Source organism: Lipotes vexillifer, unplaced genomic scaffold (assembly GCF_000442215.2).
Source record: "Lipotes vexillifer unplaced genomic scaffold, Lipotes_vexillifer_v1.1 scaffold1049, whole genome shotgun sequence".
NCBI lineage: Eukaryota > Metazoa > Chordata > Mammalia > Artiodactyla > Lipotidae > Lipotes > Lipotes vexillifer.
The window spans coordinates 356391-374458 of record NW_006799027.1 but is presented as its reverse complement, the minus strand read 5'-3'; the positions used below and the strand labels follow the sequence as shown (position 1 = coordinate 374458).

Genomic DNA, 18068 nt, shown 5'->3' with positions numbered 1-18068 from the left:
CACCCCAACCGGCGCGCGCCACCGCGCCCAGCCGCCACCCGCGAGCGCTGAGCCGTCGCCCGGGGCCCGCGCGCCCTGGGCCTCCTCTCTCCCGTCCCGCCCCTAGTTCTTCCGCCAAAACCTTTGACCAGAGTCTTCCTGCCAACATTCCTAAATCTCTTTTGCCAGCTCTTTGCGCCAGGTAGGAATAAGGCTCTGCTTTCGGGTGTGTGCAGAAACGCCGTTCCCAGGAGGCGTCTGACCTTTTCACCTTCCCCACGAACTCCTTCGGAGGGGGTCCGCGGGCATTTACCCCTCTCGAGGGCCTGATTCGCTGCCAAAACCTGTCTGTTCCCTGAAATGTCCTTGCTGTTCCTATCCGCAGAGGCTTTCTGCAGCAGTTCCCGGAAAGCCCTCGGGGATGGAACTGGGGGGCATCCAGCCCACAGTGAGGACGCGCCGCCGTGGGAGGCGGAGGGGCGGGGGAGGAGCTGGAGGGCCGGCGTGACCTTGGCCTGTGGTCTGAGCTGGTACCGTGAGAGCCCTGCCAGGAGCAAACCCCGCCCCCGCCACTGTTCCCCTCCCCCGGATTACACAGGAACCCGGGGCACTGGACCCCTAATTTCCAAACCCCGAGCACCTGGGCTCCGAGTCAGGATGCTGGGCGGGGTCGGGCGACGACTGCCCCCTAGCTGGAAGGCACACCAGCTCCCAACCTCCAGGGTCCCCTCTGACCCGGAGCAGAGGACACCATATCTCGGGTAACAATGGAGCCCGCGGCGCGCGGCGGGCACCCGAGCACGCCAGGCGCCCAGCAGTGCGCCCCTTTACCGGGCAGGGAGGCCGGGTGGGGCTGCAGCACAGCCTCGCCCGCGCCAATCTACTGACTCGGCTCTACGTGGCAGCGACACTGCCGACCCTCGCCCGGCTCCGGGGTGCGTCCCCCACCCCTGCCGCGCTTTCCTCAGCCCCTCCGGGCCTGTCCCGCAGCGTCCACGGGCGCCCTGCTGCTCCTGACCCAGGTCACTACCCGGGCGCCTCCCGGGCGTCCAGAGTTGGGAGCAGCAGCCGCTACCTCCCGAGCGCCCCGCACGCCTCTGCGGCGGATCCCCAAGATCCTGGGCGAGCTGCCTCGCTCTTCCCCGGGGGTCCGAGCGAAGACGCCGAGGTGGGCCAGCTCGACCCTGGCGCTGCCACCGACCTCGACGCCCAGTCCCCCAGACACACCCGCCAGCCCGCCCTGGGCGCGGACCCCCGGCGCCTCCCTTCCCGGGAAGGTCCCAACAGGGCCTGCGGGAGAGACGGACAGACGCACGGGGAACGCACACGGAGGGAAACTTGTTCCTCCCCGTCTCCTGTCAGGCAACTGCTGGCGAGCCCGTGCGGGGAGAGGGGCGGGAGGAAGCGAGGGAAGGGCTCCAGAAGGGGAGGGGAGGAGGAGGTGGGGGAAGCAGGGGTGCAGTTGGTGAAACAACTCCGTCTCCCGCTCCTCTTTTCATTGCTTGCTCCTCTCCTTCGCGCAGACACCTCGGACCTCCCCTGGGCGCCAGCTCCTCGGCTCCAACGCGTCCAGAAACAAGCCGGAATTTTTTCTTTCTTTCTTTCTGGAAATTGGCGTTGGTGTACGTTTCTCTACGTCTCTCCTCCTCCCACCACCACGGCCCCCCCCCCCTTTTTTGAGACATGGCCCGGGCAGTGGCTCCTGGAAGAGGAACAAGTGTGGGAAAAGAGAGAGGAAACCGGAGCTAAATGACAGGATGCAGGCGACTTGAGACCCCCCCCCCACGGCCCCCCCCCCCTTTTTTGAGACATGGCCCGGGCAGTGGCTCCTGGAAGAGGAACAAGTGTGGGAAAAGAGAGAGGAAACCGGAGCTAAATGACAGGATGCAGGCGACTTGAGACACAAAAAGAGGAGGGTTTCTCTCGGATCACGGCATTGCCTCGCCGCTTTCCTTTCTCCAAGACGGGCTGAGGATTTTAGAGCTCTGGGAGGAGTGGAAGCGCTCCGGATTGTTGAGATCGCCCCGGTGCTCTGTTTTCCCTGCACGTTCGGTTCTCCCGCGTCTGCCCGGGAACCCAGCGAAGGGAGGATGGAGAGGGGGCTGCCGCTCCTGTGCGCCGCGCTCGCCCTGGTCCTCTCGGCCGCCGGCGCTTTTCGCAACGGTAAGTGACAGGCGGAGACGCGCGGCCGCGGGGGTGAACCCGGCTCCAGGCTGCCCGCGTCCGGACCCCGGACCCGCAGCCAGTTGCCGGGATCCACCGGGGAGAGCCGCCTCCTGGGCGAAGGAAACTTTTATCCAGGCGGAGAAATCAAGCAATAAGATCAGTTGGTGTAGGGCAGGGAGATTTCAAATGCACTGACTCCCTCCTGAAGTTGGTTGTTTGGCCGTGGAGGTTTTCCTACCTCTGCTACAAGGCAGAACTGCTTACCTTCCCAGAGCAGCACACCAATTATCTTAATAATGTTTCCTCCCAAAGGCAAATTAGATGAGACTCCCTTTCAAAAATCTGATGGCTGTTGAAAGTTAATGAACACTTTACCAGGAGAACTTCCTGGTTCTCGAGCGGCTCCCCCGAACTGTTTCCTCTGGTGGGTGCCTGCAGGAGATAGCGGTTTGCTGGTGGATGTAACTCCCTCCTCCGCTTTTGTAAATGGCTCTGATCCGTCTGGAGTATGAATGAAAGTTACATCGTGTCAATAAAGGAATCTGATATATACAGTGTAAGGCACCAGGATATCTGAAAATCCCCAACCTAGTTGCAGCTTCCACTTAGCTTTTAAAACCACTCACTGTTAAGTAAATGGAAGACCGTGCTGGGTTATAAACAGTATCCTGTAACCTAAATAATGTGTTTTAAAATGGGATCTGGTTGTAGGCATGTTTGACTTACACTGTAAAGTAGGTGGAAGCAAGGGGATGGCATTATCTTTACAGTAAGTCTTCAGCAATTATTATTAACTAATTATCAAATATTTACTTTTGTCTGGCTTAGATTTCAATCAGAGTAATTAGAAGGAAAGACCATCCGCTACTTACGGTGGTATATTGTTTTAATAAGAGACCACAAGTGGAGGAGTTCATACCGAGAGGAATGTAAATCACATCTTTACGATGGAAGTTAATCTTTCTAATATGCTTTCTGGAGGTTTCGTGATTGAAGCAATCGATTTCCCCAACAGCTACCAAGCAGTGTTCTAAAAGATACACTTGGAAGCAAAACACACACACACACACACACACACACACACACACACAATTGTGAATGTGGAGTTCAATTTATTAATGAACCTCGGATGATGGCATCTTTCTATAGTCTGGCAGGGAACGAAATAACATTCACTCCAATTGAAAGAGCTCAAGTGGTTAGACTTTAGAAATTACAGTAACCCAACCTCTGCCTCCACAACTCCGGAGATTAAATCGGTGGTGGTGTTCATAGGATGGATTTGAAATCCAATGCAAATAGCTTTCAGACTTTAGGTTGTGAGCTCCATATGTCTGTGTGTGTGGGTGTATGTGTATGTACATACATGAGAAATATATATACTTCTTAATTTTCTTCACAGAAATCTGGGGAATGCTGAGACCCTGAGCTTCAATCGGTGACTTGACTAGTTAAACCCATGTTGCTGTGTTTGCAGTGACCAGAGCCAGTTAATGCCTCTGTAGCTCAACAGACCTCTTCCAGCCATGTCCACCTCCTCCAAGTACCAGTGTCTGCTAAATTAATTCATTAACCTTATTTAGGGCTAATGGTCCAGAATCATTAGAAACTGCCCTTTCTTAATCAACTGTTAGAGAGATTTAACAGAGCCAGGGAGTCTAGGAGTCCGCATTATCTTATTACACTGTCACTTTCTCAGAAGTCACAGATTAAAGAGCTCTGGTGTGGTACTGAATCCACCTAAATGTCTTCTGAAGTGACTCTGTCGAGTGGCTACAAGCAGTGCTGTTTTATTTCACTCGTCTAACAGATGCCAGACACTGCCATGATGTTTGTACAGAGCTGGAGGAGACTTAATGAGATGGGGTCGCTTTCCAAGTTTTCTGCACATTTAGAATAATGCAAGAGCCTCGGCAGAATCGCATAACAGAGTCCAATATGATCATTAGCTGAGATTCTGAACTCCGGTTACAACATCATTTCTTCTTGGCAAACCTTAAGCTTCTAAAAGCCAAGGCAAAGGAAACCCATATAAGGCTACCCCCAGTCTAAGAAACAAAGTCAAAAACATCTAGCAATTGAGAAAAACAATGTAATTTATATTGTCTTCTTTTTAATTTATGGGAAACGATTTCTGTAACGCATGTAGCTTTATGTATTTTTGATGTGCACTTCATCTTTCATTTCCATTTGACCTGGTTTTCCGGTAATAAAATTCTGTAGGTTTATAAATTCATGCTGAGAGCAAAGAATGCCATTCTCTTTCCACAGGGAATCTATTAGATGCAATATTAAAATCTATATATACCATTACTGAAAATTTGTGATTGATAGGCTTATATATTTCACTGCTTTCATACCTGTTCCTCTTACATAGTTTATGCACCAAATTTTTATTGCTCGAAATTAAGCATCAATAAATGTGGCAGCATTGCAGGCTGAGGCTCTCCAATATGAAATCCATCATTAAAAGTGACAGTGAGGGTCCACACTGAACAATAAAGCAGCCCAGAGACTGGTTTCTTTGGCTCTCAGTGAATCACTTTGGCTTTTGGGTTTTTTGAAAGGAGGGCTCAAAACTTGTTAGCTCACCTTTCCTAAACTGTGACAGTGTAGCTCATCATATGTGATACCCAGACCTCCCTGTGGTGGAGTTTTTTTCCAACATGTAGGTAATTAGAATTAATGCTGTGTAGCTATTTATTTTTCTTTCTGCCCAGTTACTTTGATCTGGTCTCCAAGACTGAGCAACTTGGAGCAGTAGAGCAGAATTATTTCTGCTTCACCACATATACTTTGTTCTCTGATGATCTGGATCTCAAAAGCAGAGATAACTCAAAATCACTTAGGTTTGCGGGCAGATAAAACAACAACAAAAGGTCTGGCTTTAAGCCAATTGAAATCCTGGATGACAATCCCCACTGATCAATGACACAGACCAGGCTTATCATCAAAAAGCAACACAAAGGGTCAAATAGCATCTTTTAGTCGCCTTCACTTAGAACTTGCTTCTTAATGCAATTACACTTCTGGGGGGATAATTAAGTCTAGCAGAGGCTCCCTGGGGACCATGTTAACATCCATTGAGGGGACTTAATGTTTTTAATGCTAGAAGACCTTTTTCTTGGGAGGGAACTTTGTGTGGGGTGGGGATGGAGTCCTATCAGATCGCAGTCCACTTTCCTCCTGAACCGACTTCCTGAGATCAAAGAGTGTCCTTTGGTGGCGTGTTGGTATTGGCGCCACCTGAAGGACCTGCAAGCGCCTCTTGGAGCTCCCCTTAAAAAGTTATGGAATGTTTAATAACCGGTCATTTATATGTAAATTTAGAATACCTAACTGGTTGTCAGGAAAAGGTCTACTAAAATATTATTTTTATTGCAGATAAATGTGGAGATACGATAAAAATTGAAAGCCCCGGGTACCTTACATCTCCTGGTTATCCTCATTCTTATCACCCAAGTGAAAAATGTGAATGGCTGATTCAGGCTCCTGACCCATATCAGAGAATTATGATTAACTTCAACCCTCACTTCGATTTGGAAGACAGAGACTGCAAGTAAGTGAGAATGTTTGAACAGGGCGCCACAGCACCATCTAGTGGGCGCAGGTGTCTATGGGGGGGAAGTCTGTGAACCACCTAGAATGTAAATGGATCCAGGAGGGATTCTGATCTAGGCCAGATCATGTGTCAATGGTATGGAAATTAAATTATGTTAAGTGATTTCTGAGTTCCCTAAACCAGGGAGATTATATTTAAATGTGTAATTTCTCATACTCTTTTTTCCTGTTAACACTTTTGGTTTTGGAACTCTTTTGTTAAGAAATGTGTATATATGTGTCTTTTTTTCCTGGAAAGGTGAAGAATTAGAAACCCAAACTCTCACTTGAGTTCTTATTAAATATCGTAGGTCACTCTCATATAGTGCATTGGCAGATGGTGAGGTTGGGTATTTTTTTTAAACAAATCTGGGGCATGTTTTGTGATCTAAGAACTGTGTTTATCTTACTGAGTTTGACATGACCAAAGCAAATTGTCATTGAAAAAAAAAATGAGGAATATAGGGTAAGTCTAATGAGGGATTATTATAGTAGATTAATTACTGCAAGTCTCTTACGGAAAATGCTAAAAGAACTGTTAATTCACGATGAATATAATGTTTGTTCTTGTGCTTTAGCATTCCTATCTCCTTCTATGGTTAAGTTACTAAGCATCAATTTATACCAGGTTTCATTATTATGAAAACATTCTCACTAGAGGGACAGTCTAAATTATATGTCCTCACTTCGTATGAAAGAACTGTGTGTAGGTTTTGCTTTCCACAAAGCGGCAGTCCACTCAGATCCAAATTTGCTTTTCTCGCTGGACATCCATGCAGCAGACCACCTGTCTCTGTCTTATCTGTGTTATCCTGTTCTGGCACACTGCACATGGTGTATTCTCCAGAGACTTGAACCTGAATAAGAACCTTCAATGATGTTTAGATATATAAATAGTTTTAGCAAAGGAAAGTAATCTATTTAAATCTCACTTCTAAAGTGTTTCTCAAAGACTGATATGTTTTCCCAAGTTTTAAAATGAGTCAGTTTCATTATTTAAAATATTTTCTTTGCCAACACATAACCCTTTTAGAGAAGAAAAGAATAGTATGAAAATATTCCCACCTGTAAGAAGTCCTCAAGAACCTGTTGGTTTGGTGGGGTACACTAGTTTTTCATGGTCAGGGAGATGAGGTCATCTGGTTAATTCAACATCTGGTGCCTGGAGAATTAGCATACATTCATGTCCTGTTGGTCAATTTCCAAATAATCAGTGGAACACTACAGCAGGTAAAATTATGCCAATTTCAATTGAATCTTTGTTCTGTGATTCAGAAGTGCTTCAGGGCATTATATTGACTTTTAAATCTTGTGTGAGAGTTGCCATTAATAGAGTGTTCCAGTAACTTCTTGGAAACAGGGAATTCTTTTTTTTTTTTTTTTTGGCCAGTATTCTGTATGGTGGTTTTTACAATGTCAGTCACCTAGACAAATTGGAGACTTGTTTTCCATTTCATTTTATTTTGTTTTGTTTTATGTTTTGCATTTTGCCAATACTTAAACTGATATAGGAGATATTTTTAAGAAACTCTGGTAAAACATACTCAAGTAATAACATTATTCCTCAAAATAAGGTGCTATTAGATTTCAGTAAACTCATGCTTACTAATTCCTGATCTGAGAGTTTTGACCATGTATATATGTAATATAATAGTTAAGGAATTCAGAATAGTTATTAGCAGTGGTGTGCTGGTCAATGTTAACAACTGGATCTAGGGAGGGGACAGGTCAAGTCCTGATCTGTGATATTTGCCAATTTCTGTAGTGTAAATATTCCTACCATGGCCAGTTTCAAACTACAGTGATGTCACTGTGCACAGACTTGCAAAGAAGTTGTACATCTGGTTCTCGTGAGCTGGTGTGAGCCAGCTCCAGCACCCAACTGCATAGGAGTGTAAGAAGGGGAAGCCAGTTGAATGAGATAATGTGTGTAAAGTGTTTACAAGTGTCTGGCACACAGCAAGCCTTAAATAATTCTCTACCATATCATGATGTGAGGTAGAGTATGGTAGGATGGGGGGAGCAAACTTTTTTGTTAGTTTTGTTTAACCATGATAAGAAAAGGGATAATTATAACTCAGAGTAAGGGACCAGTTAAGTGATATCAGCAAGAAACTGGCAAGGCCAAGAAGATTATTTCTGTAATTATGATGGTGAGTTTTGTTTTTGTTTTTTAATGCTACAGAATAAGGTGGTTTTTTAATTGTAGCAAGTGAGTATTTGTTCTCTGTGAAGGAGCCATTTCCTGCCCAGTCTTGAAGGCTGATACCTTTAGCCTGATGTGGTCAATGGAGATTATGGCCCTGGAAAATATCTTTGTGCCATGTTTCCAAGTGGTGCTCCCTGATTGTTTTATCAATGAAAATTCCAAAAATGATATAGGAAGACCGACTTAAGACATTTGCCATCACTATCTTTCTTGACTGGTCCTCATGACTCCTGGTTATTGTTGAAGGTTGCAGCTGAAAATTCTACACATGTGGCGCAATTATCTCCTTTTGGTTGTGAGAAGAATCCACAGCTTTAAAATCTACAGGGGGTTAGAATTCCCTAGCAAAATGGAAAGCACCACAAACTCCTGTAGGAATAAATTCATAGACTTCCAAAGTTTATGTTGGATGTGCAAAAGTATAGATTTGGGGGTTTTGGTGGATTGTGGGGCTTTTTAGTTTATATTAAGCTACTTCCAAAAATCTATTTGAGATGACACATCACGTTCAGAGAACTGGTAAGCTTTTACTTATCATTTCTGTTAAGAACAAGCCGTTTGTCTTATTTGAGATATTTAATGTCTTTCCTTGTCTCAGCTACATTATATGTCTAATAGCAGTAAAAAGTACTTGCTGTTCCCGTTTTATAGTAAGATAAAATAGGGTAGTGGATACGAAATCCCTTTGAAAAGCTAGAAGCTCCTCTCAGAAGCCGTTATTATCATTCTTAGGATATCTTTAACAACTTGGTGATTGTTAGAACATTTGGACATAGGAAACTAAGCAAACTAAACGTGTTAATCCAATAATGGGGATGATCCGCATACAATACATCCTGCATTTCTCTTGAAACTGTCGGTATTTGAATAGTCAGCTTTCATAATGGGAAAGCTCAAGAAATTGATTCCTTCACAATTTGCTTATTGCAAAACATCCTGGAGACCCAAGTAAACAATTGTTTCTTAGAGTGTAGGGATAAATAAGTAATTAAATAGCCAAGCTCTGGTAGGAAAAATACTTTTATTTCTATTTTATTGTTTTCTTCATCATGAAATTAAAATATTCTCTCATAATTTTAACCATACAGTGAAATGCACACAATCACAAATTTTCATGCGAAGAGTACCACGACTGGCCCAGTACGTAGTTAACCTGTGCTAACCTTACAGAAAGGTTTTTACAGTGGATGTCGGGGGTGGGGGGGGGCGGGGGGAGGATATTTCCTTAAGGAAAATGAATGTCTGAGTTGTGCCTGGTAGCTTTAAAATTCAACCATCTATGTGTATGCCACCCCTGAATCAGGTTTCATTACAAATAAGCATCAAAAACATAATATTAGAACTCCCTGAATTCTTTCATTGAACAAGGTGTGGTATCAGTCAGTCAATCCATGGAGCCATAGAGCATCTGTCTGCAGGCTAATCTTGGGCTGGGATTTCTAGGTAACTAGTCTGTGCCTGGTTTTATTGTAATGTTGATACCAGAGGTGGCTACAGAATGTTCTGAATGGAGAAGAAAAGGAGGAATCTGATTTCTCTCTTTTGCACCAGCAAACTCCTCCATGCTTGTGAAGTGTCAAAGCAAGAGTTAAAAGCAGAAAAGAAAGAAAAACCCACCTGCAGAGTGTTGGTCAGAAGGCAGTGTTCATTGTGCGTTGGAAATGGTTTTCAGAACTTACACTGAGCTGGTTGGGTTTTACTCCACTGGAGTTTCCTCCGGTGGTAAAGCGGCCATCTTGACTCTCATAAAACTTTATATCTGCATAATAAACAAGAATGTCATTGATACAGTAGTTAGAATTTATGGAGCTTTTCCGGTTTCCCAGCAATGCAAACTATCAGCATGATAATTTATAATGGTTTGTGACAAATACTGCTGAGCGAAGAGGTGTGTGGTTACATTCAGATCAGATGTCATCTGGGGAGCAATAAAAATTTCACAGACATTGGGTTAAAAACATTAGGAAAATGAATGTGAAGCTCCAGAAAGAGAGTCTAAGAAGGTGGCGGTGATGGGGGAGAAGGGAGGTCTTCTGAGTGACAACTTCCTGACTTCACTGCCTGATTTGTCAGGGCTGTTTCGTAGGATTTCACCAAGACGCAAGGCTAACATCCCATAAATGCTTTTCTATCATTAAGATTTGTAGCCTTTTCTTTGTGTAACCAATAAATTGGTGTCTTTTTCTTAATTCAGTGCAATCAAAGGAAGATTTCACTCTTGTAACTTCATATGAAGTTTAAACACAATAAAACTGTAATTAAATAGAGACGATACTCAAGTCTGGGGATTTTGTTGGAATAAATCACACATTGTCTTTAATGCTACTTTTAAAATTTCCTAAGCGGTTATAAACTTTGAAACACCATTTATTTTCATAGAATATAAACTCACTGAATGAAAATTAATCTTCCCTTAGTTCCTCAGATCTTATTATTCCTGAAAATGTAATTATACAATGGTAACTTTGTTGTTATAGGGAATTTGGGGACTAAAAGTTCCATTTTTGGTTTCCCTAAGTTATATTTTTTGTTTTGATCTTTACTTTGTTCAGCATGGATTTTTGCATTAATTTTATTATTTTTTAATTGCATTAAAGTATTATTTATCCTGATTAGTGAGTTTTTTTGTATCTGAGGCATGGGCATACCCCTAGTCCTAGCCTTGGGTTTTAGAGCATCACTTAGACCAAAGCAAACAAAGACTTTGTTTTATGGAAAACAGTGGGTATTTTTTGCCGAAGTAATTCTCTTTTTTCTATATTAAATATAAAAGTATATTAAATTATAATCTATATCTAGAAAAATATACAAAGTAAGTGTAACATTTGATACAATTTTACAAAGTGAGCACACCCATATAACCGAACCAGAGCAAACATTTCCAGCTTCCTAGGAAGAGGCCACCTCCTGTCCACTTTAAGTCTCTGACCTTTGGCCTCAAGGGCAGCTGCCATCCTGACTTGTGTGATTCCATTTTTATAAATTTCAAAATCAGACAAAACTCACCTATAGTCTTGAAGTACTATCCTTTGAAGATCGCCAAACTCTTTGGAATATGGGGATAGAAAAAAATGTTCTAATCCAGAAACAGTCTTACTGAAGCACTTTTTCTAATTGTTTTTCGTTGACTACTATAGAAATATACTCCTTGCTTATACTACAGTTACGTTAAAATAAACACAAAGTTTTTGGTCCAAGAGCCTGCTTTTTATGCCAGGCAAATTCCGAACGATCTTCCTTTGCTTTATTTTTCCTCATCTTTTCATTGCTGATTTTGATCTCAAGTAACTTCCCAACATGGGCAACGTGAGAGGCACCACCACCAAGCTAAATTCAATTAGAAAACTATTGAATGGGGGAAAATGAACTCTTCTCAGAACAGCGGATGTCAGTGTGGTTGCTACCACCTGCAGCATCCTTTGTTGCTGCTCAAGCAGATAATTATCTACTTTCTTCCTTTTGATTTCTTTCCGCATTAGCACTAATTTAATTTGAACAGAACTCCATGTGTTTAATAAAATTAATTTCCTTTATTATTTCTTCCTATAAGCAATCGCATTGGATCATAATGAATTTTGAGTATTACAAGGTGGTTGTGTGTTGGGCATTTCCTTAATTTGAAAGAAGCAACCTTTATGAGAAGATTAGTTGAAATCTTATCCAATTGAATCAACATGTGCATGGCATTTCCAACCAGATTTCATTTTGGGGAGGCAGCACTTCAAAATTGATCCAAGGGAGACAGATGCCTGCAGCCGGCATGCGTATTATCAGCTCCTTTCCTTCCAGCATAAAACGTGATACTTGTATGCCTGCTGACATCCTTCGGAGAAGCACATACACAAACACATATGTGCGTGTGTGTGCTTGTGAGGGAGACTATAAAATAGACTTAACTAATGGTCGTTGTAGTATTCATCAAGGCTGATCATTAAGCCTGAAGAAAAACAAGAGACAAGATTAGTGTTCAGATCAGGTTCCAAATGCCTCTTAATTGGGTGTTTGTAATCAATCCTGACTGTAGGAGTCAGTGACCTGGCAGAACATAGCACCTCCAAAGAAGATTTTTCCTGCTCTTCTCTGGTTGATTGAACTGTGTCCAGTATCCAGGTCAGTTAGGATGACACAAGGTCGGGACAACCCTCAGATTGGCTGCGAAGCACACCAAACACATTATGATGGCTTATGGCTGAAGTCATTTAGTCTTTACAGATAGCACAGAAGGTGAACTGCTTTCATTCAGAATTCTACTAAATTCTGCAGAAGCATGGAGAGGAAAAAAAAAAAATCTCTTGGCTTCTGTCCATTCAATTGCTTGTAACGTAGTTTTTCTCCTCATCAAGCCCAGGTCTGTATTGCACATATCTTATATCTTATTTATGGTCAACGTGTTTTTTCTCCTTTAATTTAAGTCATCAATAGAATATTTATTTCTTAATTTTTAAACTTTTTAAAAAAATTTTTTAAACTTTTTATTTTATATTGGAGTATAGCCGATAAACAATGTTGTGATAGTTTCAGGTGCACAGCAAAGCGACTCAGCCATACATATACTTGTATCCATTCTCCCGCAAACTCCCCTCCCATCCAGGCTGCCACATAACATTGATAGAAAGGAGTCGTCGTGGCTGGTTCTTGCTGCTTAGTCCTCTATGGCTGCCAGGTGCTCACTAAACACTCTGTGCTTCATCTGACTTCATTTCATTTAATCTTTTTATCATTCCTATTTTGCAGATGATAGCACTGAGGCTTAGAAAAGTGAAATTAACTGACCCCAAATGCTCAGCTGCTGCACCAAATATCTTTCCATCTTTGTGATTGAAGGGACTTGGGATATACTTTTTTTTTTTTTTTTTGCGGTACGCGGGCCTCTCACTGCTGTGGCCTCTCCCGTTGCGGAGCACAGGCTCCGGATGCGCAGGCTCAGCGGCCATGGCTCACGGGCCCAGCCGCTCCGCGGCATGTGGGATCTTCCCAGTCCGGGGCTCGAACCCGTGTCCTCTGCATCGGCAGGCGGACTCTCAACTACTGCGCCACCAGGGAAGCCCGGGATATAATTTTTAAATGCGAAAATTCGAATGAAATATTACTAGGCTACTTTTTATTCAGCAGCCATTTTCTTCTATGAAACACACAAAAATCTAAATACAAACCAGCTGATTCTGAGGAAGGACTTAAATTTTAAACTCTTAGTTTGGATTAAGTGAAGCCTTGTGCACAGAAACTTCCAACAAATTGAGGATTTTCCACTGAGTCAAAACTTGTCTTAGCAATGAAATTTGCAGTGGATGGGGCAGGGGGTGTATCTGAATTCTGGTTCCTTCGGTTGATGGAGTTTGAAAACACAAAACACACATAAATACAATATTTATTTGAAGGCCTGGTAACCAGGCAGCACAAAGTTTCCATTTATACAGTTAGTTCAAGGGACATATGAGATACCAGCTGTACCAGCTGTATACCAGATCCTCACAAGCCCAGGAGTAAGAAGACTGGGTTCTCTTCCAAACACCCCTCATTCACCGAATTTCAGGCAAATAGCAGGAAAGTTTTGCTTTCCCACAGCTCCCCTATTTGTAAGATTTCGATACTTGTGTTGGCCACAGTGACTCTCTAAGGGTTAAAGAGAGAATGTTTGCTCAAGGCACTGGGTCCCTATGAGAAACAGAAGAGTGTTTTTTGAGAAGAAACCAATGCTCCAGAGTATTTTGTTTTTATCTGTTCAGACACTTGTACAAGCAGCCGGACAGGTTGGAGGTGATGGCTTGTTGCTTCTGTGATAGATTGGCATGTCACAGAGAGCACAGCCAAGTCCCGTCTGAAAGAGGATGCTAAATGTCTCCCCATTCGAGTTCTTACATTTCTTTAGAACAGCCAGAGGAGGCAAAGGCCAGTCAGTGTAGTCACGATTTCAAGTCCTCATCTGACTCTGTAACCACCAGATGCTGTGAGCAGGCCTGCTGTCATGTAAGATACCCTTGGTCACTGAAATGGCACGGAAGAAGTTAAGGTGTGGTCAAAATCTTAGTCCTGGCTAGATAGCTTTACAAAATTAGAAAGCACTAAATTTCCAAATTTAAAGAAGAAAGAACACACTCTTGACTCAAAGACAATGAAGGACACGGATCCCCACAAAGTTGGTGGCACTGGGTTGACTTGGTCTGATTCAGGATTATGTTGTTTCTTAGGTGTAGTAGCACCTACCTACAAGGGGTAGCCCATAACTTGATTTTTCATCGAAGGTTGTTGACATTAAGCTGAGGGAAGGGGCAGGGGGTGGGGGGAGTTAGCACTGATTGAAAGCTTCCTTTTTTTTGTTTTTTGGCCAAGGAAGAAAATTTGCATTTTCCTTGCCTTTTATTCCAGTGCCAATTTCTTTGTCCCTGGCTGAGGCCCCTACTGAGTAACTGTTAGGCTACACTGGTTCAGTCCTTCAAGGCACATCCTCATTTCCCTCTGTAGCTGTGCTAGCATCGTGCCTGATGTGTGTGTTAGCTCATTAACACGAACTGGGGATTTCTGATTGTCAGGGGATCATGTTAGCAGCTCCCTGAAAAAGTGTTCTGGTGAGAATTAGGGACGTGGGTTATAATTGCCCCTCTGCCGTGCATTCCCATCTATGAGACAGGACACAGGTCATACGGGCAGGGTTGCAATCTATGAATGGCTTGGTTATGCCACCATTAATACTGTGGTTTGACAGTGTTAACAGCATGGCTGAGGAAGACGGAACGACATCAAGGTCTGTGTCTACCTAGACACAGCTTCAATTAATCTTTTTCTTTCTCTTTCTGAAGAAAACAAAATGCTTTCCTTTCTCTCCCAATCTTAATAACACAACGTGGATGAGATAATGTAGGTGGAAATATCTTAGGAATACAAGATAAATATGTTAAATAAAGCCTAGGCATTACTCTAACAGGAACTGCATCCGCAGGTTTTCTTCCTTAAAATAAGTTCAGACTGTAAACAATAAAGTCTGCATCCTTGGGAGGAGACACATAAATATTTCAAGAGCACGGCACACAACCACAATAGAGATGGTATCTCATGCTCAACGTGTATTCAGCCAACAAGAATTTCTGAATGTTCTTATAATAAATTGGCTGGTTAAGTGTGTCATAATTGCAGTCTTCTAAAAATCTACACTACTGTATATAAAATAGATAACTAATAAGGACCTAATGTATAGCACAGGGAACTCTTCTCAATACTCTGTAATGACCTATATTTGAAAAGAATTTTTAAAAGAGTAGGTATGTGTACATGTATAACTGATTCACTTTGCCGTACAGCAGAAACTAACACAACATTTAAAATCAACTCTACTCCAAAAAAATTTTTTTTAAATAAAAAATAAAACTCTGGATGGGTGGAGTTTCTGGAAAATTCAAGGAAGATGCTATCTCAGTGTCATAAACTTGATAATAGCATTAATGGCCTTTAAAGAGCCATTATTTGCCAAGGTGTGCCTTCGGACTTATATTCAGTACAATCCAATGGGAAACCAGCCCATCCTTTAAGGCAGGAGCCAGTGTCATGGTGGTTATTACAACAGGGATGTCCGTTCTTCCCAGTCAGTGAAACCAAATAGTGCCATTATAGTTGTGTCCAAGAGAGAGGAAACTACATGGATTTTGTATTATAAATTCATAGTGAAAAGCAGCTGGGAAAATCAGTGTTTTAAAACTGATGATCCCTTCCATCCTCCCCACTTTCCCTCAGTTTCTAGCAGCCTCAGCCCCTTTCACCTTGCCGTCTCCTTCCCCCCATTTCTAGTTAGGACAGATTTCCCAATAGTGGGGCCGGGCGGAGGGGTTGATTCTCGGTGGCCTCGAAGAAAAGCACGTCCGCAGGAAGGCTCTTAGGATAGTGGCTGAGAAGAGATTACTATTTTAGACTCTTCTCGTCACCTCACCCTCAAGAATGGTCATATGTGATAAAAATGATGTCTGCAGCCTCTCAGAGTTCCCCCAGCACTGTTTTCCTTTGAAATGACCACAGCTGTGTATGGCTGGGGGTCCAGCAGAAGGGCTTTTCTTTCTTTCTTGTGGGACCTTGTGGGCCTCCCCAGTCCAACAGATTCTGTAGGACTTTCCACTCGTGAGTAAAAGAAACCCTCCTTGGACCTGTTACTCTTCAGACTAATCTCTCACCTCTCTCTCCCTTTCCTAGGACTGCCAAGGGCTTTGAATGTGGTGTCTACAACCCAGAACTCCACTTTCTCCCTTAACCCTTCTCAGCCTAAGTCCTCTCCCCTCCAGTTGGCTGAATTGTTTGCGCAGATGTTAGATTCCAGTGACTATTCTCATGCCCCAAACCACTGGCCTTTTCTCGGCCTGAATTTCTTTAACCTTGCACAACACGGTCCAGAACCCTTGAGACTCTGGGGCATCTCTTGATTCCTATTTGTCCTGCACGTCAGTTTAAAGCCTCTAAATCATGTAACTACAATATCCATCGCATCTGTCTTTTCTGTTATGTTTCTCCTGTTAGCACTCAAATTCCAACACTTGTTAACCAATCCCTGGTGCTGACACATTAGCCTCAGGAATGGGGCTTTCCTCCCCACCCCCACCTCGCCCCGCTTAGAAACATGGAGAGTTCCCCATTCCCCCCTTGCTTCATCTGTGTTTCTCAGCCTTGAATTACGAGTTCAGTTCAACTAGAAATGAAACCATGTCACTCCCACCTGCCTCTCTGGCCTTTCTCCTGTGGTTCTCTTTTATATTCAACCAAAGTGGCCACCTTGGAGCTCTTCATAGTCACTCCTGCTTTCCTATCCCATGCCTCTTCACGGACTGTTTCCTTCCCAGATGGACGAGGGGTCAGTGCCTTACACAGACCTGTGTCTCCCTGTCAACGTGTGGCCCATCATCTGGCCCTACCCTCAGTGATGCTTCCTTCTGAAAGCCATTTCTGATTAAACGTGGTCTCTTTCTCTGTCCTCGGACACCCCCCCCAAGAACTATGGTTATGCATCACTCAAGTTCCTTCCAGTATTCTATGTCTGGTCATAATCATTAATATTCTGCTACTGTTCACCCAGCTAGTTTGGAAGATGCTCCAGAGCAGAGGCTGAGAGTGTTTCCCAGCCCTGGCAGAGCCTCCCACAGTGCTTTGCCTGTAGCAGCTGCTCAATTAATATTTGCCGAATTGAATTGGCTGACTGACATCCTTCTCAGCGTGTTCCTCTAGCACCAAAGAACCGAGTCAGCTGCCCGGGAAAAGCTCTAACTTAATTAGACTACGAACATGCACACTTACACTTCTCATTTACAAGGTAAACCCTTCATTTTCCTGGGTAGTGGAGTCAAACTTACATGTTTCCTCTAAAAACCTCTACTTTGAAAAGCCTAGAATTTCTACATGTGAGTAGCTTTAGCTAAATCTCAAAAAAGATGCAGAGGTACTGCTTGACAGAAATCTCTTCTTTCTGTTTCACAGTCATCTCCACAATCTGTTTTGGGGTTAGAGGCATCAAATGTATTAACCTTGTAGCAACAGTCCAGGTTGCTGAGCATGTTCTGACATCCCCAAACTCTTGGGACTTTGTATCACAACTCTGTAAACTTTTGTCTATTGTATATTACTATCTGGGCTCACATCCAAACCACCTTTACCTAAATTTCACACAAATAATTTAGAGCCTTCTTCCGTTCCAGCTGGCAGCCCCAATAAATGCACGTGTTAACTTCACAGCAAGCTTGCTGGGGAAGACGTAGAACGTGAACTTCTCCCTTCGAAAGAGCAACAGGGGATGCATCCTGTGCTGAGTGTTGTAAATATGTTTGTCCACGTCACCAGGTAAAAACCAAGCCCTGTGTCCTAGAGCAGCCACATCAAGATGCTGTCCTGGAGAGCAGACAGACCGAGTCAGCCCAAGGCGTTTGCTGAAGTAGATAGTGAGGGGTTTCAGTTGCTCCCCCGGCTCTCACCTTTCTCACCATAACAGTGTTTGCTAAGCATTTCTTAAAGCTGTGTGTCACAATAGGCAAGTGTCAACCCAAGAGGGAGGGACAAAGAAGTAGCAGGTGCATGGCCATGTCCACAACAGCAAGCACCTCAGCCACCATGGCTAGTTTCCACATTCCTGCCGCCTCCCCGACGCCCT

At 43.6% G+C, this 18068-nt stretch overlaps 1 protein-coding gene across 5 annotated transcripts in view; it reads left to right on the top strand.

Annotated features, from left to right (window-relative positions):
• Window positions 1-1887: 1887 nt before the first annotated feature.
• The window catches only part of NRP1 (neuropilin 1), a 140324-nt gene continuing 124143 nt past the window's right edge, over window positions 1888-18068 (top strand). For 3 of the 5 annotated variants that reach the window (XM_007471324.1, XM_007471321.1, XM_007471325.1), the window contains exons 1-2: window positions 2070-2142; window positions 5530-5704. In XM_007471324.1, the coding sequence (XP_007471386.1) occupies window positions 2070-2142; window positions 5530-5704 (248 nt within the window). Of the gene's footprint in view, window positions 2143-5529; window positions 5705-18068 lie in introns of all 5 variants that reach the window. The other 2 variants (XM_007471323.1, XM_007471322.1) reach the window with 2 other exon arrangements.